At 38.8% G+C, this 27,591-nt stretch overlaps 3 protein-coding genes and 1 long non-coding RNA gene across 5 annotated transcripts; 2 read left to right on the top strand and 2 right to left on the bottom strand.

Moving 5' to 3' along the window:
- Positions 1 to 1,540: 1,540 nt before the first annotated feature.
- LOC108951481 (uncharacterized) lies at positions 1,541 to 6,853 on the bottom strand. The gene is made up of 4 exons (XR_010480276.1): positions 6,591 to 6,853; positions 4,040 to 4,149; positions 3,597 to 3,782; positions 1,541 to 2,010 (listed from the first exon to the last, which is right to left on the bottom strand). It is a non-coding gene; the product is annotated as an uncharacterized LOC108951481 (long non-coding RNA).
- Positions 6,854 to 7,650: 797 nt separating this feature from the next.
- LOC103969305 (protein IWS1 homolog 1) lies at positions 7,651 to 14,066 on the top strand. Its single transcript, XM_009382801.3, has 11 exons — positions 7,651 to 7,753; positions 7,862 to 8,345; positions 9,569 to 9,688; positions 10,668 to 10,888; positions 11,054 to 11,183; positions 11,388 to 11,450; positions 11,535 to 11,612; positions 11,943 to 12,034; positions 12,152 to 12,217; positions 12,349 to 12,502; positions 13,349 to 14,066. Exons 1-11 carry the CDS (start codon positions 7,734 to 7,736, stop codon positions 13,445 to 13,447), a joined length of 1,527 nt encoding a protein of 508 aa, XP_009381076.2. The 5' UTR covers positions 7,651 to 7,733; the 3' UTR covers positions 13,448 to 14,066.
- Positions 14,067 to 16,160: 2,094 nt separating this feature from the next.
- On the top strand, positions 16,161 to 17,873 carry LOC103969304 (expansin-A7). Its single transcript, XM_009382800.3, has 3 exons — positions 16,161 to 16,390; positions 16,476 to 16,794; positions 17,115 to 17,873. Exons 1-3 carry the CDS (start codon positions 16,243 to 16,245, stop codon positions 17,422 to 17,424), a joined length of 777 nt encoding a protein of 258 aa, XP_009381075.2. The 5' UTR covers positions 16,161 to 16,242; the 3' UTR covers positions 17,425 to 17,873.
- A 248-nt stretch (positions 17,874 to 18,121) lies between these two features.
- On the bottom strand, positions 18,122 to 27,417 carry LOC135596237 (transcription factor MYB3R-3-like). 2 transcript variants are annotated; one of them, XM_065088245.1, is made up of 9 exons: positions 27,276 to 27,417; positions 26,812 to 27,004; positions 24,789 to 24,840; positions 23,878 to 23,935; positions 22,761 to 22,855; positions 22,567 to 22,670; positions 21,057 to 21,185; positions 18,906 to 20,053; positions 18,122 to 18,503 (listed from the first exon to the last, which is right to left on the bottom strand). In XM_065088245.1, exons 2-8 carry the CDS (start codon positions 26,979 to 26,981, stop codon positions 18,958 to 18,960), a joined length of 1,704 nt encoding a protein of 567 aa, XP_064944317.1. In that variant the 5' UTR covers positions 26,982 to 27,004; positions 27,276 to 27,417; the 3' UTR covers positions 18,122 to 18,503; positions 18,906 to 18,957. The 2 variants fall into 2 exon arrangements, with proteins under 2 accessions (XP_064944317.1, XP_064944318.1); XM_065088246.1 differs by having other exon boundaries at positions 26,812 to 26,997; positions 27,276 to 27,411.
- Positions 27,418 to 27,591: the final 174 nt, after the last annotated feature.

Below are 27,591 nucleotides of genomic sequence, written 5' to 3'. Positions count from 1 at the left end.
CTCAGGGGTAGTCTCTCCAGCAGATAAGCATGGTGACGCAACGGCGCATGATATAGAATCTTGCCCGCTGCTCCTTCACCAGGCTCGCGCACCGGCTCGGGAACGACCGCGCCTCCGCCCTGCGTCTGCTAACACTTTCCTCCCGCACGCCGGCGGACGCCTTCAACCCATTGCCACCCTCTTTCCTGTTCCCCTTCTTTGACAGCTTCCACTTCTCATCCATGTAGAGCTCCATCACGTTCTCCGATCCCTTTAGAGAGGAAAGGCGGGGGGGGGGGACACAGAGAAGCTGTTGTGTGGTATAACGAGAACTGCAAGAAGAAGGTAGTGGGGAGAAGTGGGATGGTGTAGAGACTTATATATAGAGCAGAGACGGCTTTGGGTCCTCTATGTCTCTACCCACACACCCACATTTCTCGCTCTAATTACTGCCGCTCGCTTTTGGTCCACTGATATGAACGAAATCTTCTCTGCCTTTGCTTGTCGTAGTTTATAGAAACAATAGCAACACTAAGTCCAACCATTACTTTCGACTTGCCGCTGCTGGTGCACTACTTCCTTTCTCCTTCGCCTCCTCCATTACTACGGCGGTGGATACACTAAAAAAAATCTTGAGGGATTTAGAGTGCACCGGTGGATTGCATGGAGACCAGCGCTTGTCTATAGTGAGAGGCAACGTCATGGCCAGGCAGCAACAGTGGAGGAGGCCGTGGCAATGGCTGACAGCCCCAGTAGATACTTGGGACACTAGTGGAGCCCGACACAGCGTTGCACTGCACGCCTCTATGTTGCCAGTGGTATCGGTTGCACGACGAGCTAGCAGCAATGTCCACCACGGGAGCACATTGACGACGAGAGGTAATATTGAAAGCAGGTTAGGTAGCTTCCCACCGGCATCATCAAGTCATTCCTTTATACATGATAATAGCATCATAACCTCAATTGGAATGAAGGAAATGAACCGCAATTCTGTGTTGCAGTTAGAAGCTGATATGGGTGGATGCCGTACTCGGTGTGACCACCATCTAGACATCCAGTGTCCTATATGGTTTCGGTATCTTCTCGCATGCATTGGTAGCCATTCGTGTGCAAGGCACACACACGTGGATCCAGCTCAAAGTTTAAAACGAGACAAAAGTTGAAAAGACCTCTAATCATAGCTATCAAATCAACATCATTTGCCATCAAGGATCCATATATATATATATATATATATATATATATATATATATATATGAAATTTTGAAAAAAAAAATGATCATTTTGACTTTTCCCAAGATATTCCATTTTTTCATATATCTAAAAGATCATCCCCTATTTATCATAATCCAAAAATATCATTCTAACAAGATAGTTGAATCGGTCTAATCTATGTATAAGATTCACATTGTCAATCACAGTATTTTTGATACTTTCGATAAAACATTTTAACTAAATAATAATACTGTAACTGAACCAAATTGATTCGGAACTCAATATATAAAAACATGATTTCAAATAAATAATAACAATCAAATATAAATACTTTTATATTATTTATAATATTTTTAAATATGCTTGTAATGTTTTACAAAATATTGTAACTCAGGAAATGGATCGAGCCTTATGAACCAATCCACCAAAAGGAATGAGATTTGCTATTGTGTTTTGTCAATGGTACTTTGAAGAATATGATAAAAAGAGATTGATTGAGAAATATGAAAAAAAGGATACTTTTGAAAAAAAAAAAAAACAACTAAAGGAATAACTTTTTACCAAGATTTCGTCCTACATAAGTTGTGAGTTAGCCGAAAGAAACACAGGTTTTAGCACTAACACAGTGGATCTAATTTCTTTCAGAATATAAGACTACATGCCGTGGTGACGGTTGAGAGAAGAATGAAAATTTCAATGAAAATATAGTTCGACTTCAACAGATGACAACCAGAGAGACTGCAGCTCATTTTCTTGTCATTTAGTGGACCCGTTCAGGAAGGAAAAATGCTACTTGAGGGAGGATCGTACAGATCACTGTAGATAAAATGACAAATTAAACCCACATGTTACCGATTTGAGAGGCCATTCCTTGTGTCACAAATATGATTAATGCGATGTATCGAGCTCAATCGCTATTCACCAAAATAAATGGCATATTTTGTTATGATTTAATTCATTATCATAGTGATTGGTTCCATAAAAATCGATAATCTGTTCTAGTGTTCTACTAATATGACAACTATTTCATCTGTAAAGATCATCGGGTTGAGTCGCAGGAATGACAATAATTCAATATGACTCTCCTAACATATTTTTGTAATTTGGAGAACGATATATTCTTAATCGACAAGAACATATATATTGAATCAATCATTGAGAGAGAGAGAGAGAGAGATTGAGAGAGGAAAAATAATGATCTGACATGCCTAAAAGATCAAAAGAGAATTGGACCGATATAGAAGCATTAATTGACAACTTAATGAGTTTGATTTAAGAGACATGGATGAGTGGAACAGATACCGAACTCAGGAATTAAAATATAATGGGGCTCATATATAAACAAGACAACGGCGTAATCTCTTAGCAGTGGTCAACTATCAAATAATCTTGACCAATGTAACTTGCATCAGAAGCAGTAGTAAATTTATCTTCCAAAATCATATGTAGTACTAGGATCATGTTTCTCTTCCCTCAACACATTAATGTCTGGTTTTAAGATGAATTAGGTGTTAAAGTGTTGAACCAGTAGAGTAGAGCCATTTATGATGAGGGTCAAACCGAAAAAAAAGGGGATAGAGATTGTGTTGCTGATTTATATACGAACTGAGTGGTGTTCAAATCTCAAAAACAATCTTTCCACCGATCTACAGAACAAAGTATGTGAAAGTCGTTCTTATTTTTATAATGTGTAATGCATATTTTTATAATCTTCTATTTGATCCTTAAGAGGATAAGGATTCTGACCGCTAAAGAGCCTACGAAACGAACAGAAACAAAATCCTATTATTTCTATTCACTAAAAGGCTGTTCGAGAGTCAAAAGTTTCATCATCCATCTCAGGCCATAACGTACTGATTTGTGTGGATTCGTGTGCCGCCCAAGTTAGCAACACCACTTTGTGTATGTTTTTAGGGGGGTTACAAAGGACAAGTCTTGGCCTACGGGAGATGAAGAAGAACTTTGGCATGGGCGCTACGAGCCCCCCTGTCTGCCATGTGCTGGATAGAAGATAGCCTTCTTTTCAAGTCTTGTCGTCGCAAAAAAGACACCGGCACGGCTCGTGCCGAGCAGCATGGGCCAGTCCAAGGTTTGTATGCTAATACTGCTCGTTGGTCCATGCTACACTATTTGACCAGCCCTTTGCAGAAACATTAAGTGGAGGAAGTTAATGATTGCCATTAAAAGATGAAAGAAATCGAGAAGACTATGAGCTAATCAAGGATTTGCAGACATTATATAAGTGGGGATTCTTAGTTCGTGAAACGATAATCTAATGTGGTCCGCCACGAAATAAAACTTAACACCTACATTAACCTAAATATTTATATTAATATATGCTCTTGATTAAATTGGAATCAAAACTAGTTTCTAATTTAAATTGCATAAAACGTTTTACTTACGGGAGGAAGGAAGCATTGGAGCCAAGGCAGCACGCGCAGCAGGTTTCTTCATCGTCTTCGTTTGCGTTGGAATAACAGCGAGGCATGTTGGGTATGGAGACAGAACGCCGCAATGGAAGCGCAATGGCTGTATGAGTTCCACAAGACACCATGTGATCATTATGACATAAAACATACTCTTCCTCCCTGGTTGGATGGATGAAAGCTTTTTAGATCCATGAAACAAGAAAGAAAAATGCAGCTCTAATTCTTTCCGTTAATAAGACAGCAAGCTGAGATAATAGTAAACGACAGGAGTTGATTCCCTTTTGGACTACATCAAACGAGGAGATGGAGATGGAGATGGAACTACATTAACCTAAATATTATATTAATATATGCTCTTGATTAAATTGGAATCAAAACTAGTTTCTAATTTAAATTGCATAAAACGTTTTACTTACAGCGAGGCATGTTGGGTATGGAGACAGAACGCCGCAATGGAAGCGCAATGGCTGTATGAGTTCCACATGACACCATGTGATCTTTATGACATAAAACATAATCTTCCTCCCTGGTTGGATGGATGAAAGCTTTTTAGATCCATGAAACAAGAAAGAAAAATGCAGCTCTAATTCTTTCCGTTAATAAGACAGCAAGCTGAGATAATAGTAAACGACAGGAGTTGATTCCCTTTTGGACTACATCAAACGAGGAGATGGAACTATGGTCGTTGGCCAAAACCATGTGGTTCCTGTTCTTCTTCACATCCCTTTTCTGTAAATTAAGGGAGTAATGTCTTGTCCGCTAAGCTAAGCTTATAAGATAATGTCTTTGCTTATCAGCTGTAGCTGTTCATTAACAATTGCGCCTAAAGTTCTCTTTCAGAAAAAGAGAAAAAAAAAAGAAGTGAATTATGTCGAATTTTTTAAAGTAAACCTCTCGTACAAAAGCCTAGTGAAGAAAATGAATTAGTCAATGCTACTAACTGGGATGCATTTTTATGCTACAGATGCTTCGTTACTCATTTAATCTAATGGGCAAGAAGACGTTTGTTTCTGCACCAGCCTGAAGGCTATGAGAAATGGCAACCTCCAAGTGTATGTTAAACCAATAACAATAATAACAAAGTCATAAGTCCCAACTATTTGAGATCGACAACATATAATATCTTTTACCATATTGAGATCGGTCAAATGTCTTATGTTTAATGTCTACATTAAACTAATTACCAAGAAATTAGGGTTAAAAAGAAATAGGTGTCAAATAGCCAATTTGAGGAAATCAAACTCATTTTATCTCAAGGTAACAGAACGTTAAATTAAGAAAACTCATCTATTTTACTTCTAAAACTTGTTCATCTTTTTAACCATTTGGTGTAATAGTTATCATCGCATAAGTTATCATTGCATGTTCACTGTATTCTTGTGCAACAGTTTCTATTTCCTTAATTATTTCGAGATAGAAAAACTTAAGCCCAAGCTTTTCTTTTTTCCTTTGTTCAAGTCCTCTAAATGTCTCAGTGGTTGCGAACTATCAAATTTTTTGAGTTGGTAGATCATATAGAGTCAGATTCAAAAACCAAACCTTACAACAAGTCACAATGAATATATTCGCTTAATTCCTTGTGCAAATAATTGAATTATGTTAATTAGTTGTTATTTTGGCCAACACCAGTAAGACACCATGATGCATTCTAGAAAGCATTTTAGTCAATTCTATGGTTAAATGAAAATGCCACAAGTATTTCATTGCAAAATTTTACAATAATCTGCAGGTGCCAGCTTAGCTTTATGGTAAAGTCTTTTTGTTTCACCAAGAGCTAGATGCATTTAAACTCTGCCTTAATCACTTCCTAAAAATAAAAACCAATTGGACACTAGTTTCCAAGCTAAGCAAATTGAATCAGGTTAAAGTTGACCACTCTATGTATGTGCTATGTTAAACTTAAGTTCAACAATCTGCAAGCCATGAAGTCTTGCTTAGAATGATTATGGCTCCAGAAAACCTGGCCACTAGACTCCATTTTGCTACCTTGCTGACCATGGTAGAACGTAAATTGATGTTAGCCTAGCTTTTTAAAGCACTCATATATATACCTTCTAAGTTCATCAAATCAAAGAATTTAATCTAGTATTGGTTTTCCTCATTGTTCATCTTTTAGATATATTCTTTTTTTTAGCTCCAAAAGATTTAACCTCCCTGTTTTGGCATCGTACTAATACATTAGGATGAGAAGCACCTTATACATAACAAATCTAACATCAAATGACCATCCAAATTAGTAACAGTAAGCAGTTAAGTTGAAGTTATGTACATCCAACCAACCTTTTTAAGCTCAATATTACAAAAAGATAATAATTTAAAGTAACCTAATTTTATTTTTATTTCAGCTTAATTTCTGAAAGATATGCAATAAATATCGTAGCAAAAATCAAATGCTTTTAAGAAGATGTGTGAAATATTTTTGTTTATGATGATCCTAAGATTATATAGCCTTTTCCTTTCTTCACAAGTGATTCAAAACACAATATATAATGCACATAAGCATGAGATAAGACAATTTAAACAAAAGGCTATTGAACTTTATAACTACTAGAACAAACTGCAAGTTAGAAAAACACAGTCAGATCACTTTGATTTAGTATCCAACATCTTTAGCTAATTTGGCTCTGTTACCAAGACAGACTCAAAATCCTTGTATTAATACAATCACAGCATCAATCATTTGAATTCATCATAAAGCATACATTCGGAGGACTTCTAATATACTTTTGTTTGCATCATTAATTCTCAAGTGTTCAGAACATTAAGTGCTTCACATATCTTTTCATGTCATTTTATAGATATGATCATCAAAATGCAAGTAAAAGTTCCTTGCACTTCGATCTACATGCATTGAGTGATAAAAAACGTAATCAGCATATACTCATTAATCATTTCAATAGTGTCAGAGATATCGATGCTTCGTTCAACAACCAGAGATATTGAGCAGTACCAAAATTGTAGTTATACCTGCTATCCTTTATCTAGAAGACGCCACCATATTCGCCTAACTCAAGCGCAAGTTTCTCCTCCGTCGGCGCGAGGGCTAAGAGGCCATCGAGATCGGGCGGGTGAAAACAGTCGTCCTAGGGTTGGTTGCTCCTCTCGCCGAATGATCTGGCGAGGGTTTCTTCTTGCAAGGCAGTAAGCAACGGATCGCCGCTGGATCCGGCAATCCGCCTTCCAGCTTCCCGTCTCCGTATCGTCGAAGCCGATCGGAGTGGAACAAAGAAGAAGAGGGAAAGAAGTTTTCAAATGAGGGTTAGGCGGGAAGGTTTCGGTGAATTTATAGAAAACAAAGAAAAAAAAAGGAAATTAGATATATATACATATGAGTTTATAATAGGCGGGAATCGAGGCGGTGGGATTTAAATATTTCCTAAATTTATTTTTCTCTTTATATTTTATGGCAACTAACATAATTATTCAAAAAGATTTTAGCTTTTCTAATAACTTCACAAATCTATTATTATCCCAACATTAATTTTTTTTAGTACATGCTAAAAAATATAGCTTTTCACCATATAGCTGTTCGAGAAATAACACCCACAATGTTAATTTAGCCTCTTTTGTCTATAAATATGTATCTTGTACTGTTAATGTTATACAACGTGGAATGCATAGCCATCATCGAAGGTCTGAAATGGGCATTGGCTGAAGAGTATATTAATAGCCAAACGAGATTAAATGACAAATGAGTACAACAATAAACATAACAATATCTTTATCATTTAAACATAACAATCAATTCTTTTACCATTATTTTTTTATTACAAACTGTCACCTCATTTCCATCATTAAACTATTTTATTTTTCTGATAATAATATTAATCAGATCGAGTTGGCTTTGCCAAAAATAGAAATCCCTTTTTTCCTATAAACAGGCGGTCCCAACCCGGGCGTCTTTCATGGGTGTTGAAGCCGCAGCTTCTTGTTTGTATGGTACCGGGTTGGACCGGACCGAACCAGGCCGGTTTGGCCCATTTATTATCCGAGAAAGCCTTTTGAAGAATCTGTTTCGGTCTGACGTCTAATAAGCATTTGTTCCACCTTCTCGGCCAGTTTCCCCCTTCTCGCTCTCTCTCTCGATCCCTCGCTGAGATCTCCGCTGCCATGGGTTACGAGAACGATCCGTATGCAATCCGATCGGAACCCTAGCTTCTTTTCCGTTCGATCGCTTCTGGGGCTTGTAGTCTTCGTTTGCTTGTATTGATTTAGGGTTTCGATCTGTTTTTCTGCAGGTATATGGACGAAGATGGGGAGCCGCTGATGGATCCCGACATGCCCTCCGATCGGGAGCCCTCTCCGGAGCCCGCGTACCCGATCGAGGACGAGGACGAGGACGAGGGCGACTGGCGGCGGCGGGAGCGGTCGCCGACGCCGGTGATGAGTTCTATGGCGGACGGTAAGGGTGGTAAGCCGAGGAAGAGGCTGGTGAAAAAGACCGGGAGCCCTGCGCCGGCTTTTGGTGAAGAGGGGTTGGATGATTGGGAGGACGAAGGGCTGTCTTCGAAGAAGATGAGGAAAACGTCCCCGTCTCTGAAGGAGGGGAAAGGTGGGAGTTGGAAGAAGGAAAAGGGGCAATCGTCTTCGTCTAAGGGGGATTGGTCTTCCGCTAAGGTGTCCAAATCGGCACCGAAGGGGTACGGCGGTGGATCGAGGGGTCAAGAGGCCGATCCAGAGATGGAGGAATTATGGAACACTATAGCTGGGGGTGATTCAGAGGTCTGGACGCTATTCTTTTACCTAACATATTACCATGAACCTGAAAATTTTGCTCTAATATTGGCTACCTCTTTCTTTTTTTTCTCTCTTCTTGATTATTAATGATACAAGTTAACTTTCCTAGATGTTCAATGGCCTTTGATGCTGGTCACTTATATTGACAACCATGATGTAACTTAACTCATACTATCACATAAGTTGCATTTTTTACAGCATAGTGCTGTGAAGTTATATAATGAATTAATGATACTACACTTTTATGCTATTCGAAATTTCAATAGTTGTAATGGTTACTGAGTGACTTTTAGCAATTTAATGTAGTTTGTTGAGCTCTTGAGGTCTAGTATCAATTTAATGTAGTTTACTACTTGTCTTGACAATCTTTTTTTTTTCACTATATCATTTTAGCATCAACTTCTGTATACACTTTTAAAAGTCAGTAGTGTAAGATCTTTATGTTACATATGAAATATGAAGGTTTTTTTTTTATTTGAAGTATCAATTTCATTTTTTTAAATGCTTTTGGAGCATTTCCATTTTTTTAGAATACATTTTTAGATAGTTAAGACTGATATGATACTTTAGGCGAAATTAATTTAAAATGTGCCAGAATTGACTCTTCAAAACAATACATCACATAGCCTCCCTGTGCACTTCCTTGCATATATCTGCTTTAAGAGACAAACACCCAACTGAACCAAGGATTGATTAGTCAGAAACAAGGATAATTGAATGCTGGATTTAAATCTATGCTCCATACTTGTCCTGTGCTGGCATGACATGCGATTGGTTGGCTGTTTGAATGCTGCTGGCATTATTGGAGGAGAAAACTGAGGAGAGAGCATGGGGTTAGAGGCCTCTGAAATTGGAAGATAAATGGACAAGGGATGACATACATGGACAGCATCCCAAAGTTAATGTAATTTGTTACATCTTTTTGTATCAAAACTTAATTGTTTGCTTGACATTTCTGGGTATCAGTTAAGACTTGTGTGTGAAGTGCCAATGACAACACATAGTCTATTGTTTTAATGTTTTTGTTTGCTTTAGCAGGAGGTTTTCTGATTCTGATGGTTTAACACTTCATGCACCTTTTGAGAACCCACACTAATCATGTGGACAAGTTGATCCATTTTTTAATGTATCATGATGTGTACTTTTGTAATTATGGCTGGTATTGTATGTTTTCTTGATATTCACTTTTGCCCTTGCATATGAATAAGGATGACCAAGAAGGCATAAGAACAGTGGATGATGATAACTTCATCGATGATAGTGGTGTAGATGCCGCAGATCGTTATGGAAGTGACAATGAGCCTGCTTTTGCTGGGGATGCACCTCAGGTTAGTGTCCTACATTGCTTTTATAGTTAAATTTTGCTTTTGTTACTTTTAATTCGGCTCATAAGATTTAATTGTTGTACCGTCCAAACAGCATCCATGCTTATAGTCTTTTAGTTGCTTATTCATTAATATGCAAAATGTTGTAAGGATGTATTATATAGTGTTGTCATAGGCACTTGCTCGCGTACCTAGGCGTTGTTCTTATAAACCATTATATATATATATATATATATATATATATATATATGTATATATATATATATGTATATGTATATATATATATGTATATATGTGTGTCCATGTATGTTATTTTAATATATCTACACATTCTTTATATTCAGTTTCTTATTCTCTTCGAGTCTAATTTATGAGTTGTCTTCTAAATACACTACTACAGAGCCTGAGATATATTTTGATGTTAAATTTTTGATAAGAGTATGTAACTATCACATTATTTATTTGCTAATTCAAAAAATGTTGGAATGACTTCTTCTAAAAATTGGTGCTTGGGTTATTACCTATGAGCCTGGGTTACAGCCTAGGCTCTATAATTGGCGCATCACCTAGGGTTGCGTAATTTATTTGACAACTATAATATTATCTATGCCATCAATCATAGGGAGTTGCTAGGTCGTTTTTAAACTTGATTACATTTTTGTTTCCTTCAGCTTACTGTTTTAGGTGGTGTGTGCCTCTTGTGCTAGCTGTCCATTGGCATGATATGTACCTTGTCACATGCCACACATGATGCAAAGTGTCTTTCTTGGCTGGCCTTTTCTTTTTTCTTGCAAATGTGCCTAGTTCAGTGGGCATAGCACAATTGATACATTGCAACTATTCATTTTTGTTTCTGTTGCTTGCATGACACTGTTGTGTGACCTACCTATAATTTATTATTATTTTTCATTGATGCAGTCAAGTCGATTTGGAACTGATAGCACTTTTGGTTCTGAATTTTCAATCACTTTTGTCCTTGTAGGCAGAAGAGGGTGAAGAAGATGATGAAATCAAACAACTCTTCAAGGGAGGAAAGAAAAAGAAGAAAAATGAGAAGTCGCCTGCTGAAATTGCTTTGATAGTTGAGCATCTTATGGCAGAGTTAGAAGTTACAGCTGAAGAAGATGCTGAATTAAACAGGCAAAATAAACCAGCCATTAACAAACTCAGGAAACTGCCGTTGCTTATAGAGGTTCTCTCAAAGTAAGAATATCTTATTGGGAAAGAAAGAGAGTTAGGTCATTTGAGCCATCATACTTCTGCAGTAGGAAGTTTGGAACACATGCGTTTTAATACTGGATAATCTGTTTGTTCTCAGATCTTGGAGTTTCTAGATCTGACATCTTGGAGTTTATATTTTATATGCAGGAAGAAGCTTCAGCAAGAATTCTTGGATCATGGTGTATTAACTCTTCTAAAGAATTGGCTTGAACCCCTACCTGATGGAAGTTTGCCCAATATGAATATTCGAACAGCCATACTAAAACTTCTTTCAGATGTATGTGTGAAAGTATTCCATATTTCTGATGAAATTTTTTTTTGTACAAATATGATCATTTTTTCTACTATGACAATCATCAAGATTTCAGAATCATTGAATTGGTTTTAGCAATGTGGAATTCTGTGCTGGTGCATGATATAACTAGTCCTTTTTCATATTTGAATACTCAGTTGTGTATGACAAATTACTTCTGTGATGCAGTTCCCAATTGACCTTGAGCAATATGACAGGAGAGAACAACTGAAAAAGAGTGGTCTTGGCAAGGTGAAACACAAATTTTGTTCTGGCAATTGTTGTCTCTTAAATACTTATGCAAGTGTCAGAATGATTTCATATATTTGCATGCAGGTGATTATGTTTTTATCAAAATCAGATGAAGAGACAACGTCAAACAGAAAACTTGCTAAAGAGTTAGTTGATAAATGGGTAATAAATCTCTATACAAGTAACATGCAGTCATTTTTCTTAAGCATATATCCTTTCACTTGGATCATTTACTGCATCAAGCAATGTTTTTTTAAATACTGGTCTAATACCAGTTTCGACAACTTGTCAGACTGGTGGGTGCCTGTATTCCTAGACGTTTACCGATCTATACCAGTATCAGTGAAAAATAATAAGAAAATGAATACTGATTGGTACTGAGCTATATGGTCTGGTGTGACTTCAGGCTGTTTGTCTTTTAGTTAATTTTGACTATCTTGAAGTTGTTTTTGATCTAGTTTCTTAAAACTAACATTTTAACTATTGGGGCAGAGTCGACCAATATTTAACAAGAGTACTAGATTTGAGGATATGAGAAGCTTTGAAGATGAGAGAGCTCCATACAGGAGACCATCATCTCAGAAGTAATTCCCACACTTCTCTAGGATGTCTTTTTTATTGTTTTAGCACTAGTGCATTTTATTTTGTGATCTTGATTGGTCATTCCCTAACTGGTGTTTTTTTTATGTTTGATCACTAAGGCAAGTGGCTAAAGCTACTGGATTGCAATCTCGAGATGATGATGTCGATCTGGCTGAATTTTCACAGTAAGATAATCGGTTGTTGAATGCTCTACAATTCATTAGTGGTTGAAGCATTTTTTTCTTTTCATGTCGGATTGGATTACAAACTAAAGCTGTTCTGTATGTTCTTTAAAATGTTCTATATGTGAATGCAGGGGTCGAAAATCTGGCAATGCAGCCGCTAGGCAACATGCTTCCAGACCTGAAGCATTGCCTCTGGATTTTGTTGTGCGCCCTCAGTCCAAGGTTGACCCTGAAGAAGTTAGGGCACGGGCAAAACAAGTTGTACAAGATCAGCGTAGGTTGAAGGTTAGTATTTTAGTGTCTGAAACATGTGGATTGTGTTAGTGTCAACCTTCCTTACAGAATTATCATCATAGATGTATTTTACATTTTAATTTTTTACTTAAAACAATTGAGCTTAGTGTCTGTTTGTGTTTTTTGTACTACTTTTGAGCGTGCGACTGGTTCCATGATGTTTTTGTACTGGTTTAATTTCAACGGTGGATGATTTTATAACTTAAATATTGTGCTTAGTTTCGGACCAGAGCAGAACCTTGATTGCATTAGTACGCATAGATGTCACTTGTTGCTTCTGCCACTTTGATGCCTCTATTTCCAAAATGCTTCACTTGGTCCAAGTAAGCAACATCTTCAGCAGTGACCTGTATCATTCCATTCCATCAAAAAATTAGAAAAAACATTAATAACCGACTGATATGGAGTCATATCGTCCACTACTGAGCCATAACTGTTGGTATATATATGTCCGATCCTTGTTTTAAACCTTTCAGAGAACAACTATTGAGGAAATTCTTGTGCCTTCAGCACGTAGAACCATGAATCAGTTCTCATTTTACATATTCTCAAGTTGATGCTGATTAGCATGTCTAGCAGACATTTGTTTTTGATAAGCTTATGTTAAATAAGAGATTGTTCTGGAAGTCTGCATTAGTTTGTTTCCCCAAATTCAAATGACAGTTTTGCATAATGTTCTTTCTTTTGTGAACCTAATGGTCATTTCAGAAACAAATCGGTGCTTCAAACTTCTGAGATACGAAACACTAACGAAAAATATCACTGTTTCTGTCTCTACTTTGACCAAGCAAGGTATATAGATTGATTTGTTATTGACACGTTTTGTTCACAATGCAGATGAACAAGAGGTTGCAGCAGTTAAAGGCACCAAAAAAGAAACAACTGCAGGCTTCAAAACTCAGTGTTGAAGGCCGTGGCATGGTCAAGTACCTCTAACCAGCGATCGGTGATTGTTTGTCGGCAACAAATAAGTTTTAGCAGTATAAGAAAAATACATCACCAGTGTGCTATTTGGGTGACAGGTCTTAGTTTCTCTCTGGTTGACAGCAACATTACTTTTTGTTAAATCATCTTCTTTCCCATGCCCTACCATAGCCTTGAACAACACCTTCTACCCATTTTTTCCTTCCATCCCTGATATCTCTTGATTTCTACCATTTATGACCATCAACGGAAGTAACGTGAATGGCCGAAGCAACCATTCGTACCCATTATATATAAAACTTCTCTCAACTGCAAGTACACAATTTAATATCTCCAGGAGCTTCTTCCTGTATTGCTGCACCATTTCGAATATATTGCTCCCCGGATGATAAAAGAGCAAATGGATGGGAATTTTCTCATCCTTTGGCTCATATATATATGTGTGTATGTGGTTTTCTAATTTGCAGTAAATTAGGATTTTATACATGATAAATCAAGATCTTTTGGGAGGTGGTTCCTCGGGTAGTTAAAGCTTCAGCCTTCAGATTATTTATTTGTGGAAACAATATTTATAACTTTTGTTTTGTGGGTATGGTGTTGCAATCTAATTGTGTTTATGGCTTTGTTCTGAGCCAGTGGGGGACATGGAGATGCTTTTAATCCGAATGATTTGGAAAATCGAACAGTAACCTGCATGCAGTATCATGGTAATTAAGTAATTAAGGAATTACTTATACTTTAATTACTGAAATTGATCAATAATAATTACATGTTATAGTGGTCTTAGAAATTGATCCTCATCTTAATTGTGTTAAGAATAGTATGTTTCATATGAAAGGTTCAACGTTCCAAATTTCATATGATAAAATTTGAAGGTGTTGGTTAGTTTAGCCGATCAAGATTTTAGGATTTTTAATTTGTCATCACAGATCTGAATTTTTAAGAGAGAGAGAGAGAGGCGGTTGTGTTTGGTCAGACTGAACTAACAAGGGAAAGGAATTACTAGGGTGATTTTTTTCTCTTTCCGTTGTCGACTTTTTGACTTCATCATCATTAGAGGAGGATACATCGTACCAAGGCAAATCTATCGGTTGATCGAATGCATCGTTATCAATCATGGCATCATGTTATTCTAATCTCTGTAGTTGGTGGCTTTGTACCGCAACGGGGGGCGAGATGATTCGGCTGTTGTGATGCTGTCCGCTTCCATCATCGACTTTCCCCCAATAAACAAGTAAAGCTCTATCATCTTACCATCATGTTCGATACGTTAAAGACCAACAAAGCAAACGTCTAACCTTGCAATCAGTGAAACCATAAAAAGATAATATAACAAAATCTGAGGCGTACAATAAAACTATGGAAACCGAAGCTCTGGAAGAAATGTCAATGTGAACCCAACCCCCCTCGGTTAGGTAACTCCTAACTCACCTAACAACATTGATGCGTGCTCCAAGTGATCACCTAACACCGTATCACTTCCAGCAAGATAATGGTTAGCTAGGCGTGCTACGAAGCACATCAGTTCCGGCACGAATCTCAACCAGATCGATATTATTTGTGCCCTATGCTCGCATCACCGACATGCCTTGTGACCGGAGGCGTACGACTTCCCGGCGGGGTGTCATCGCTGCCTCAAATCGCGAGGCAGGTATCCAACTGGGTGAAAAGTAAACACGGCCAATTGCATTTTCCAGGTGGCGGGAATTCACGCCGTTCACGGCGAACGTTAGCGCCCGATGGGACGGGTTCCCGTGAAAATAAACCTGCGCGTCTTCGATTCCCCACCACAACCACCCGCCCAAGTTGACCCCACACGAGGAAAGCCACGTGGCCCGGTCCCGCACGACAGCGACGCCCCAACGGCTAGTCACCCTCCTTCCTCTTCCCAGCTACCCATCCATTCCCGCCGTTGCGCACCCTCGACTTGCGTCTCTCCCATCTACCCTCTCTCACGACTCCCCCTCCTTCTCTACCAGTACTGTTATTGGCCCTTAGCTTAACCCCACCCACGTCCGTAAAATTAATCCAATCACAAGACAGATAGGCCGTGGGCTGACAGTCTCTGGCGTAACGCGACTTATTTCAGTCTCCTTTTCTTATGCGGTAATAATAATAATAAGTAAAGTTGGATCTTAACGCCGACGGACACCGTCGTCCACGTGGAAAGATGGGACGATGTCGGTCCCGCTCGAGGTTGACTGGCGCGCAAAATCTGGACCGTCCAATACGCGATGGGCCCACCGCAAAATCACGAGTTCGGTGGGTGAGATGTGAACCAAAGCGAAAGACTAGCCCAGACGGGTGCTAATTTCCGGGTAATCGAACGTCGGGTGACTGCTTCTCTCCGCCAAATCCCCGATTTTTGATTCGAAGGAAAATTATTCCCCCCTATTTTATTTATTTTCTTTTACGAAAATAAAAAGAGATCAAAAAGCGTGGATAAAAGGTCGTCTAATCAGAACCGTCGGTGGCGGCACAGCTTGCGAGGGAAGCGATCCGAGTACGATTACAGTGCCCGTCCGATTTCCCACTTCACCGCGACGCAACGTTAGTTACCCGTGGCTCGCCCCGATAAAATCTCAGCCGTTGGTATCTCATCGTACCGACCACGTTGCAGACACAGCTATGATGGGAAAGTGGTGCGGTGGAGCCCCCAATCCTTTAATCTTAGCAGAAAAGACTCTGAGTGCCATCGTTTGATCTCACACTCACACCTCCTCTGCTCGAGCCTACAAATACCCCACGCTTGCCTCCCTCCACATCCCCATCCTCCAAACCCTTGATCGCGAGTGAGAGAGGAGCAAATGGCGTTGGCCGCCTTCATCTCTGTTGCCTCCCTACTGGCCCTTCTTGCCCCGGCGGCTGCGCGCATTCCTGGCGTTTACACTGGGGGCCAGTGGCAGAGCGCCCATGCCACATTCTACGGCGGCAGCGACGCGTCCGGGACCATGGGTAAGCCACATTCCTCTACCGGTGGCCGATCCGTTGCGTTGCACCTCGGAGGAGGCGGAATTTGATGGGATTTTGTGATTTGCAGGAGGAGCGTGTGGGTACGGGAACCTGTACAGCCAGGGGTACGGGGTGGAGACGGCGGCGCTGAGCACCGCGCTGTTCAACGAGGGGCAGAGCTGCGGGGCGTGCTTCGAGATCAAGTGCGCGGATGATCCGCGGTGGTGCCACCCCGGGAGCCCCTCCATCTTCATCACGGCTACCAACTTCTGCCCTCCAAACTACGCGCTCGCCTCCGATAACGGTGGGTGGTGCAACCCGCCTCGCCCCCACTTCGACCTCTCCATGCCCATGTTCCTCAAGATCGCCGAGTACCGCGCCGGCATCGTCCCCGTATCATACCGAAGGTATGTACCCCGACGGCCCTCCTCTCCACGATCTCAGATCGGCGTTTGTCGCGCTTTGAGATGAGCACGAAGACGCGATCAGCGTCATCGACATCCGCGCTTTTGTGGATCTCTGAGACTGTCAGTTATACCATGCGTTTTTAGTGATCGGTCATCCGTTTATGATGTCTTCGAAATCGCTTTAATCGCATACGTTTCGTGTGATCCATCTTGGCTTCTCTCTCTGTCTCCGTTTTCTTGATCTATCTAAATTTTTGTACTCAAATAGCGACAATCCGGAATTGGTCGCCATGTGTTTGCTGATATGTCCGGGGCCGCAGGGTGCCATGCAGGAGGTCGGGAGGGATCCGGTTCACCATCAACGGGTTCCAGTACTTCAACCTGGTGCTGATCACCAACGTGGCGGGCGCCGGAGACATAGTCCGCGCCAGCGTCAAGGGCTCCCGCACCGGGTGGATGCCCATGTCCCGGAACTGGGGTCAGAACTGGCAGTCGAACGCTGTCCTCGTCGGCCAGCCGCTCTCCTTCCGCGTCACCGGCAGCGACCGCCGCACCTCCACCTCCTGGAACATCGTCCCCTCCAACTGGCAGTTCGGCCAGACCTTCGAGGGCAAGAACCACCGAACCTGATCTCCAAGCTCAAACTCCTTCCCGCCTCACAAGTAGTAATCACTAGTCCGTGATCTCCGCGCCAAGCTTTTTGAATTTGGTGGTGTGTGTGTGGTAGAGATATGAGTGCAGAGAGGCGTGCTTGTGTGTGACTGCGAGTCCTTTTTTTTACCGTGGCTTTGGTGGTGCGTTTCTCTAAGCGACGACAGAGACTATAGAACATAAACATATATATTAGTTTGTAGCAGCGGCGGCTGAAGTGGCTGCAGAAGGATAAAGAAAAGGTTGTAGCCCGCAGTTGCTGATATCGATGTCTTGGAATCGTCTGTTGCTACGTTCCAAGACTTGTTTTGATCTTTTTTTATTCCCCCCCCCCCCCCAAAAGACTTGTTTTCTTTATGATACAGCGGAATATGTCAGTCTTGCAGTTCTGCTCAAAGAATATAAGTTTGAACACTCGTGTGTAGTTTCTATGAATTGTTGATGTATGGAGTGGCATATACCGAAAGATCTAAACATTTTAGAGGAATATATACAAAATGAAAATCTTGAGGAGCAGATACGCTATTTCCAAACTTGCGAAAGAACAGACACGCAAAAAAACAAAAGGGCAGGAGACAGACTAAAAGCATACTTTCTTTGCTGACTGTTTTAGAGTAGTAGTGTGGTGGGTGGCATGTGATGCGTATGGTTTTTAAAACACAGCAAACACAAGGTATAAAGCAAGAGGACATGAATTTCTTTGCATGTATCTTCTATTCTCTTCTTGGCAGGCATCGTAAACAGTGTGAAGGTTAGGAGTTGATGGGAGGGAAGAAATGAGCTAAGACAAGCTCTTATTCCACAGCAAGTAGCTAAAACAATTATTTGAACGGGGTTTATGTACAATTATGGATGCCCTAACATCTGGAGCAAAGCGAAGAATTACCTGTAGTCTGCACATTTCCAATGAGATAACAATGCGGGCTTCCATGGTTTTCTCGCCATCAGTTTGTTAATTGGAGCTACAGCTAAATTTGCTACTAGATTTTTTATTTTGGATCTACAGCGGGAAAGACTTTTCAGGTCTTTGACCTTCCTGATCCAAGTAAGACTTGTACCTACATGGACAAACAGAAGAAAGAAGAAACAAGTCAGTAGCTAAGTTGTATTAAACAGAGAACCAGATTCGGTTCAGTTGTAAGGAAGATGCAAACAAGGTGACAGCTACAATAGCTTCAAAAGGATCTTAGTAGCAGAGGTCATCATCGTAATTGATAGCATACAAATTCATAATATCCACAATGAATATGTTAAGCAAACATGATTTCATAATTTTAAAGGGGGTTGTTTCCAGTATGGTATCATTGTGGAATATAGATACCAAAATTTGAGCACTATAAAAACTAGGCCAAGCCGCCTCCTAGGTGAAATCTCTCTCTAAACAGAACTACTTGTATGAACCAAACCATGCATCAATTGGGGAAAAAAAAAAAAGAAGCGAGGTCATAAGAAGTACTTACAACTGATGTATGAGGTTGTGGCCAACTTCAAATTTTTCTATATTTTTGCACTTTACAACACAATAGGACGCTCAGTTAGTTCCCTCTCCTGTATGGTCGGAATGATGGTGCTGGAACTATGGGAACTACTGTGCATAGCCAAGCTCTGCGGAATGACATTACCATTACAATCATTTTTCTCCAATGTAAAATCAAGCTGTTTCTCCACAGATTTTATAATCGCAGTTCTTTTTGACCTCAACCTGTATGGAGGAGATTCATTAAAGCTCTTTCCATTGTATAATATGGCTCCTCTGTCACAAGGACTTGAATTGAATTTTGACAACAACGAGTTGGTTGCCTCTGAGTTGTGTCTACTCTTTCCTTCTGCAGAATCAGAACTGTCTGGAAATTTTATCCTATCCATCTGTGAAGGACTACTACCAGAAGCATGGCTCATTTCTGCTTCCCTTTTTCGCCTCCTGAAAATAGAGGGAGTATTTGGGAAACTTCTAGCTGCGCTTTTTAATATGGATTCAACACTTTGAACTGGATTCTTCCCAGTCACAGAGGAGGGAGTCAGATAACCACTTGGTGATGTCACAATTGCTGAGCAGTATGATTGCTGCATAGAATCATACGTGGTTAACAGAGTAGAGGCTGCAGAAAGACAACCATGAGGTGATTCTGAAGGCAATGCTAATGCTGGCTGAGATGTATCATCCAGTTGATCGTTCTCACCAGTATTGCTGCATTCTGCCAATTCAGTTCCAGGATCAGATCTAGGACAGACATCAGACATTGGATCACGCATACTGTAGCCAGTATCTGGATCATTAACTCCTCTCACTGTCAAATTTGCTAAGGCTTCTCTGTTAGAATCTTGAACTGTTGACAATGCCAACCAACTCTTTTGGTCTTCCAATTTACATGGTTCAGCAGGCAGACCAGAATCCATGGAGCTGGCTGATCCAGAAAAGGCTCTGGTAATTATGTCTGAGCCATCGCTTGAACTACGAAGTGAACGTCCACTATCTGAATTTGCCATGTCCTTTGAACCCCCATGTGTTTCAGGTTTTGGAACTGGTGGCAGCTTACCAGTAACCAAGAATAAATCTAACTTCTTCTTCAAGGAACTATTCCAGTGATTTTTTATTGAATTGTCCGTCCTAACCACAGCGAAAGATTAGAAAATTACACTAGCAAATGAAGGACATAGACGAGGCTCTACTTAAGAGGGCAAGTAACTATACAATCAGTTGATATTAGTTGAAAGTTGCATTCTCTTATACGAAGTCCAGAAACAGAACGAAGATGTCTGTCGGAAACAGCATAAGTGCCCATAGATAATAGCTTACAAATATAACATACCCTCGACGCGATCAAAAGACAATAAAAGCACTGTTACAACAAAGGTAATACACAATAGCAGTTGCATTATGTAATGTAATCGATTAAACTCCATAAACTTCCGCAACATGTTTTGAATTTAGAACCAGTAATTGACAGTGTATTATGAAATTTATTTCTGCTCTTCAATTAGTGAAGTTTATACATTGGCGCTCTGATGAGGACATCAAGCTTTTATGTTTCCAACCATTAAGAAATAATAAGATGATTGATGCTATATGCATATGCCATATGGTATATTATCTACTAATAACTTTGATTTGAACATATTTGGCCATGTATATGTGTCAAATACAAGTTATCAGATTAGTAATTTACTTTAATTATCCTATTAGCCACATAAGCCTTCTCTACCTTGGTAGTCTTTTCTGATGGCAAGACATGGGTTTTCAGTTGTGGAAATTGATGGCATAGTCACTTCATGATCTTATAGTAGTACACAATGATATGGGGGACATTTCTATGCACACTCACTCATTGACATTTAACTTCCAACGGACACTTGATAATATGTTAGTTGCCCTATGCACTACTACTCTCTATTGTTTGCACAATATGTGCTGGTTGGTAGAAGCCAACAAGACCAACACGGAAATACATTCCCTCAAGCATTCTATGTTTAATAACTTTTTAAGCAACATAATGATACTTTATAAACATGACAAAGCACTATAAAGGGAAAAAAATGCAGTTACTGAGATTTTTTAAATTAACTTTAATGCACCTTAGTAAAACATAAACATGTTAGATGAGAGTCAATACCTTCCAGGTAAAACCTTTGCAATTTCTGCCCATTTATTTCCATGTACACGATGGGCATTCATGAGTGCAAGTTCCTCCTCTACAGTCCAAGCATCTTTCTTTATGGTAGGATCCAAATGATTATGCCACCTATAAAAGTCAAACGATGTTTCTTCAGAAGAATATTAAACCATAAGGTACATGCTAAAGAACTTAGAGACCTTAGGTAATTGTTATCAAAAAACATAAAAGTGCATTTGTTTATATATTAATTAGTGCTTTTGGCGGCATAAAGAATCCAATCAAATTAAAGATACATACAAAACTTGGTGTAACAAGATATTGGTCCTCACTGGGTGTTGAGTCCATAAAAATGATTCTCTCTGATAAATTAGAAGTTTGACCGAAAATGGAAGAGAAAAGGCTCATCAATCATAATTGAAGCAAAACAAGAAACCATATCCCAGTATATCACTAAAAGCCAATCAAAGTGTATCTATGTAAGGATAACATATTGAAATCATATTAAACCATCTCGATAACTTGCTGCCCCAAAATCGATTTAGTCAACTGAAGATCCATTGCAAGATGTACTAAAAAGTTAAAGAGATGTACTAATCGAAGTTAAGACTGCAAACTGCATGAAGTATTGACTAATATATTCCGAGAGAACATGGAATGATGGAAATGACTTTGTTCCATATATGCAAATGGACTCAACTGACATTATGAATTATTTAAAAATAATACTTGTTGTCTCTTTTGCTACAGTGACAAATGGGCAAACAATAATCTTAATAAGAAGGCAGAGAAAGAAAATGTAATTCCTTCAGAACTCTTTCTTCTATTAGTGTTATCACATTATTACCAAGTTAGATGATAAGTAAAACTAATTTACCCCTTTTTCTTTTAACTCAAGTACATATCTGTCAAGCTGAAGCTCACATAATTCTTAACATTTTACGTGAAAATATCTTTTAATTTTTCTCGACACATTTAATTTTTAAAAAACCTTTAATTTTATGTAAAAATTCTTAACATTTATAGAAACATCCCATCAAGAAAAAATCATAAACATTTATAGGAAAAGTCCTCGTGAATGTCACTGACATGCAAGAATTGTTGTGCTGAATGGCACCTGTCGGCTCAGATCAAAATGTAACATGCAGAAGGTACAGGACACCTCATATCAACCTGTAAAGGAGGTGGCAAAATATGGCTAAACCAACTTTTTAGCATGTGCCATCCAACATGGTAAACAATTGTGCCAGGTCAAAACAGTATCAATTTCCCCCTGTGCTGAAATGCAATAGTCCCTGCCAACAGAAAGTTTAAACAGATAGCTAGGGGCCAGTTGTAAACTCCACAGTCCACACACACACCTTGTTTTGGTTATCTCATCCTCCTCAAACTTTATTATACCAAAGGCTCAAAGGGAGAAAGCACTACAAAGTAATATACTGTATAAATTTCTCAAAACAAATTATTAGCTATCCTTTTAGTAGCAACAAAACAGACAATTCGAATTTACCTCTCCCGACATTGTTTCCCAATTCGACCAGGAAGTGATTTTGCAATGATAGACCATTTTTTAGGCCCATACTTCGCTACAAGACTAATGATTTTCTCATCTTCCTGTAATCGCAAGGAGATATGATAATAAACAATAAAGTATTATTTTTTTCTAAAGCTACACCATATTAAGGAAAGAACTTTGCATCAAACCTCTGGTGTCCATGGACCTTTAATAAGTTCAGGATTGAGAACCTTCTGCCACCGATGAAGACATTGAACTTCTGTTCTATCTGGAAAAAATTCAGCTGCACAGACAGACATTAACATATGACATCAATACTAGAGGAAGTTTGCAATAACTTCATTTAAAAGTTGCAGATTGTTCTTCAGGATCCTAAGGCTTTACATATTTAAAATCACTAAAGCCGAAAGGATTTTGCAACAATTGTAATATACAAAAATAAATTGGATTTACCATGCAAGATGATTTTGCACAAACTGTAAATAGAAGCCTGGACAAGAGATAGCACATAATGTTTTAGAAGACGCAAGACGCATAAGATGATTGCTCGGTATACTGAATTTTGTTTAGTGATAGTGTAGGTTAGTATACTATCCAAAATCGTATAAGCACCAAGTAATATTTCCTAGTTGCTACTTGCTGTCTAGATTTGCATGTTTCAAAATTTTTAAAGAGCCATCTTATATAATTCTTTCAAGATAAACTTGTAATGCTTGTGATTCCCACAAAAAAAATGTTTCTCTTAAAAATATTCGAGCATTTGTGCTCCCTTTGCATCTAGTTTCTTCCCTATTTTGCTGCCGTAACTCCCAACTAACTGCTTGTCGTTGCTATATACTCAAAATATATCAGCCATTAACTAATAAATACAAATGCAACCTGCCAAGTTAATTTTGACTTGGACTTCGTGCTCCCGATTATCTTAAACACCTCACTCTTGAAAATTCTGCAAACATTTTCCGGTCACAGTTGATATCATTCATGATATGCATAAATGTAAAAAAAGGATGGTCGATGCATTAGCCTTCCATCAATGTGGGGTTTTGGGGAGCGTCAATATATGTTGCTTTACAGTTGCAAGCAAAGAGTATTTTTTTTTCACTTGAACCTGATCACCCAGGTTGCAGTAAAACAATTTCACTATGATGCCAAGGCTCATTCACATAATATTATATGCATCTATCACGTGAAAGTACACACTACAAACTACAAAGCATACTTGGAAAAATGTAGACAAATGAAACTAACAAGGGTATCTTGGTCTAGGGCTCATAATGAATATGCAGTAGCAAGAAATCACATTACCTATTTTCTTCCAACTTCTTCCCTTGTAAGCTTCAACAGCTTTCCTTAATGTTTCATCCTACGCAATGTAAATTGAAATTAGGAAAATTTGAAAAGGTACCATGAGAAAAACGAAAAAGAATTCTTTCATGTGTTCAGTAAATTAGTAATCATGCAAAAACACCTAGATCAAAGTTAAAAGTTTAAGCCAAGGACAATGAAGGAGCCACAGTTGATACAAAACTCGAGCACTACAATACTACTTTATTGAATTCTCTGCTTCTTAGAAAACCTTTTAGAATTTTGGAGAAATGAGGACCTTCCCTCAAGCTAATACTTTTTGGTCTGATGTTCTTCAACTTTCCAGAAAGAAAAGAAGAATGTTAAAAAAAATCCTCCAAAGCTAGACAATTTTAAAACTAACCCAAGATTTTGCTGATATTTCAAAATGAAAGTTAGAGATGTAATTACATTGGATCCATTTTCATTTAAAAAGCTTTTTATAGGCTTGCATCACAATATTGTGTTTGTAATATGAAACAACATGTGACTCATATAATGTCTTAGCAAATTCTCTCTCCTCAGTATACCTTATTACTTTAGTGTCCAGGCCTAATCAGACAGATATAAGCTTTGACTGTGATAGACATGTCATTATCCATGAGACACTGGTAATACACAGAACTAGCAAGAGTTATTGGGTGACAGCCTCAAGTAGTTACATATACCCAACTGGGTTCGGAATGAAAAAAAATGGAATGACTGGTAATTTCATATTTTTGGAGAATGGTACATTGCATGGTAGAGAATGTGACTTGATAAGCCCGAATAAGATGATAATTCTAAAAATATTTAATTGACATCATAGATAGCCTATAGTTCTTAATGAACACAAACATCGTGGAACTTGAGAATAATGATAAACCAAATACCTCTTGTGGTGTCCAACCACCCTTAGCTCGCCTTATTGGACCACTAATTCTCCTAGATATGACATAAAGAACAATTATAATAAAAGGAAGTTAGTACACAAATTTTCAAAAATACAACTCGTAACTAGTGTAACGAAAAAGGCACAACCATACTTCTTGAAGATTAAATCATCCAAATGAGCCCAATACATCAAAAAATTTGCAATTTCCCAACAAAAGAAAGAAGTATGGAACAAGAATAAAATCTTTTAAAGAAACAATATCCAGTCCTCGCATATAAACTCAGTGCACTTGGTCACTGGATAAATAGCTATTGCCTATTCAATTCCCTTCCCAAAATACAAGACATTATGGATTACATCTAGAAGTATATATCACAAACCATAATTGATGCTTTTGTTCTTCTAGCAAACTTTTCATTTGAAGAAATTTTACTAAATGATATAATAGGCTATGAATGTCACAAGCAGATTTATCCATTTTGAGGAATTATGGACTTTCCTCCTAAGAACTAGATAAACCTCATAGGGCTTACAACACCCACAGGTCTCAACATGTAATGACTTTTAATCCAATATCCTAGAGATATGTCCCAATCAAAAGATAAGTATGTGGATAGTTAAAGCACAAACTAACAAAAAAAAAATCATCAATACAACTAGCTGCAAAATTAAAAGGAAAAAGTCCAATCACTACATTCATTGCCCTTATAATTAATGCTGAAATGCTTTCAACTTTCAAATTTGCTTATGCATGCATTAAGTGACCACATCATTTTTGTTCTCTACCATCTTTCCATAGTCTACATATAACAAGCACCTGGAAACAACACAATTTACATTGCTCAGAAATATACTATTCTGGTTGTAACAACTAAGTTTCTACAAAAATCATTGTAACACCACGATATAAGGCAATAAAATCATGAATCACACTAAACAGGCCAAGATTGCAGATCTATGTTGTTTAAACTTTGATAAAAATTTCAGGTGTCACACAAATCCCAATGTCAGCATGATTTATGATATAATTTAGGATACATGGGTAAACTTAAAAAGCCCAAATTCAAGATAATGGCATGTCAATATATTGGCATGGATTTGTATATTTATAATATCCCTGATACGACCTAAAACAATTATATATTTACAGATTTTAAATTGTAAAACAACATTATATATGATGAAATATGTGATTATTTATAATACTATTTCAAATCTAAAAATAGGACAAACTATTTTTAAAGTCAAAATTGAAATATTTTTATTCTTTTCTTTTCACTTTCTTTTTCTCTTTTCTTTCCCTTCTTTTCTATTCTCCTCTCTATCATATACTCATCTCTTCTCCTTTTCTCTAGTCTTCTTCACTTACTTTCCTTCTCGTCCACTCTTTCTTATCATGATAAGATATGGTTAGTTTTGCACATTGTAGAAGTGCTATTTCAAGGGTCCAAACCTTTTCAAGTATTGCTCCTTTTATACTGCTCTTGTAATTTTCAGTTTCTGTATTCCCATTTTTAGTTTAAATGGAATCTTGCATCACGAATCTGATTCCTACTGTTATTGTTTTGAGAAGTCGATTAGGTCCTTAGCCAAGGAAAGCATAGTGATTAAACATATCATTTCATTAAGGTAGTTGCTTCAAAAGAATGTTAGGGTTATTCTGAATTGTGATATCATCAAGAATGAAGAGCACTAAAATCTTGACATATTCTGGTACCATTTTATATAGGATTTCTGCTATGATAAACTCAATTTATATTTAACAACGGTTTCTCTAAAGAATTGATACAACGTCCAGATAAAAAGTGAAAAAGAACAAAACAATACAATGATTAGCTGACCCAAGCTACATTCTCCTCATGCTCTAGCAATTGAACACAAACAAATATGCAACAACTCCCATTAGCTCAAAAAACAATCGCTCGTCTTAGACAACCAACTCAAATTCCAATGGGAATATAGGTATAAATCCGTCCTTTAAGCAGTATAATAGTAAGCATCCAAATTGAAATTCAACAAACCTCTTGGATGGTGAAGATGTTCGCGGGCTAGAAACAGCGGGCGACATCCTAGATAGCCCATAACTTCCTTCGGAGAGGGACGAGCTCGAGGCGGCCGCGGATTGCTTGTTCTCCACACAACTTTGCTCAACCTTCATCGTCGCGACGGCCAACAATCCACCATCTCCCATGCCCCAAAGATATACCCTAAACCCTAAAAGGATCATATCAAAACACAGCATCATCAACAATACCAACGGCCGAACCCAAGTAACAATAGATCCCGCAATCAGAAACCAGCAGCAACAGCGGCAATCGCCTCAAAGACAGGTGTCGGAGGCCAAGAAAAAGGAGACCGAGACCGAGAAAGATCGACAAAACCCCCAGAAAAGGATTGATCCAGAGCAATTCGAACGGAATCCAAGAACCGAAGATCTCTTAATCAGTGGCGCAAAAGGACGGAGAGAGATCACGGAATCAATCACCTTCACGGGACGAGGAGCGGCGAGGGGCGGCAGAAGAGATCGAGATCGAGATCGGATACGAAACCCTCGAATCGAAGGAAGCTCGCGGAACTCCCAAGTCGCGCAGGCGTTCGAAAGGAAACCTCGCCCGTTGAAGCAAAAGGGCAGAGAGAGAAGAGGGGGAATTAAAATAATATTATATATGGAGAAAGGGGCAGAAGCGATAGGAGAGGGCGGGTGACGGCGCCGTGACGGGGGCGTTAAAGATCAGGCTTGGAGGGGCGGGGATTCGCGGTAACGGCTGCTCACGGGCGGCGGCGTTACCGTTGGCAACAAC

This window comes from Musa acuminata, chromosome BXJ1-10 (genome assembly GCF_036884655.1).
Source record: "Musa acuminata AAA Group cultivar baxijiao chromosome BXJ1-10, Cavendish_Baxijiao_AAA, whole genome shotgun sequence".
In the NCBI taxonomy this organism is placed as follows: Eukaryota; Viridiplantae; Streptophyta; class Magnoliopsida; order Zingiberales; family Musaceae; genus Musa; species Musa acuminata.
Note: the sequence above shows the minus strand (reverse complement) of the source record. Positions and strands in the feature narration are given on the sequence as shown.

What these genes read in the sequence shown, in the direction of transcription:
- LOC103969304 (XM_009382800.3), top strand. Translation starts at nt 16,243, where the DNA reads ATGGCGTTGGCCGCCTTCATCTCTGTTGCCTCCCTACTGGCCCTTCTT. An exon ending in CGACGCGTCCGGGACCATGG is followed by an intron (nt 16,391 to 16,475) that starts GTAAGCCACATT and finishes TGTGATTTGCAG; the next exon opens with GAGGAGCGTGTGGGTACGGG. An exon ending in GTCCCCGTATCATACCGAAG is followed by an intron (nt 16,795 to 17,114) that starts GTATGTACCCCG and finishes CCGGGGCCGCAG; the next exon opens with GGTGCCATGCAGGAGGTCGG.
- LOC135596237 (XM_065088245.1), bottom strand. Translation starts at nt 26,981, where the DNA reads ATGGGAGATGGTGGATTGTTGGCCGTCGCGACGATGAAGGTTGAGCAA. An exon ending in AAGAAGTTGGAAGAAAATAG is followed by an intron (nt 22,856 to 23,877) that starts GTAATGTGATTT and finishes CTGTCTGTGCAG; the next exon opens with CTGAATTTTTTCCAGATAGA. An exon ending in GGGAAACAATGTCGGGAGAG is followed by an intron (nt 21,186 to 22,566) that starts GTAAATTCGAAT and finishes TGACTTTTATAG; the next exon opens with GTGGCATAATCATTTGGATC.
- LOC103969305 (XM_009382801.3), top strand. Translation starts at nt 7,734, where the DNA reads ATGGGTTACGAGAACGATCC. An exon ending in TAGCTGGGGGTGATTCAGAG is followed by an intron (nt 8,346 to 9,568) that starts GTCTGGACGCTA and finishes CATATGAATAAG; the next exon opens with GATGACCAAGAAGGCATAAG. An exon ending in GATCTGGCTGAATTTTCACA is followed by an intron (nt 12,218 to 12,348) that starts GTAAGATAATCG and finishes ATGTGAATGCAG; the next exon opens with GGGTCGAAAATCTGGCAATG.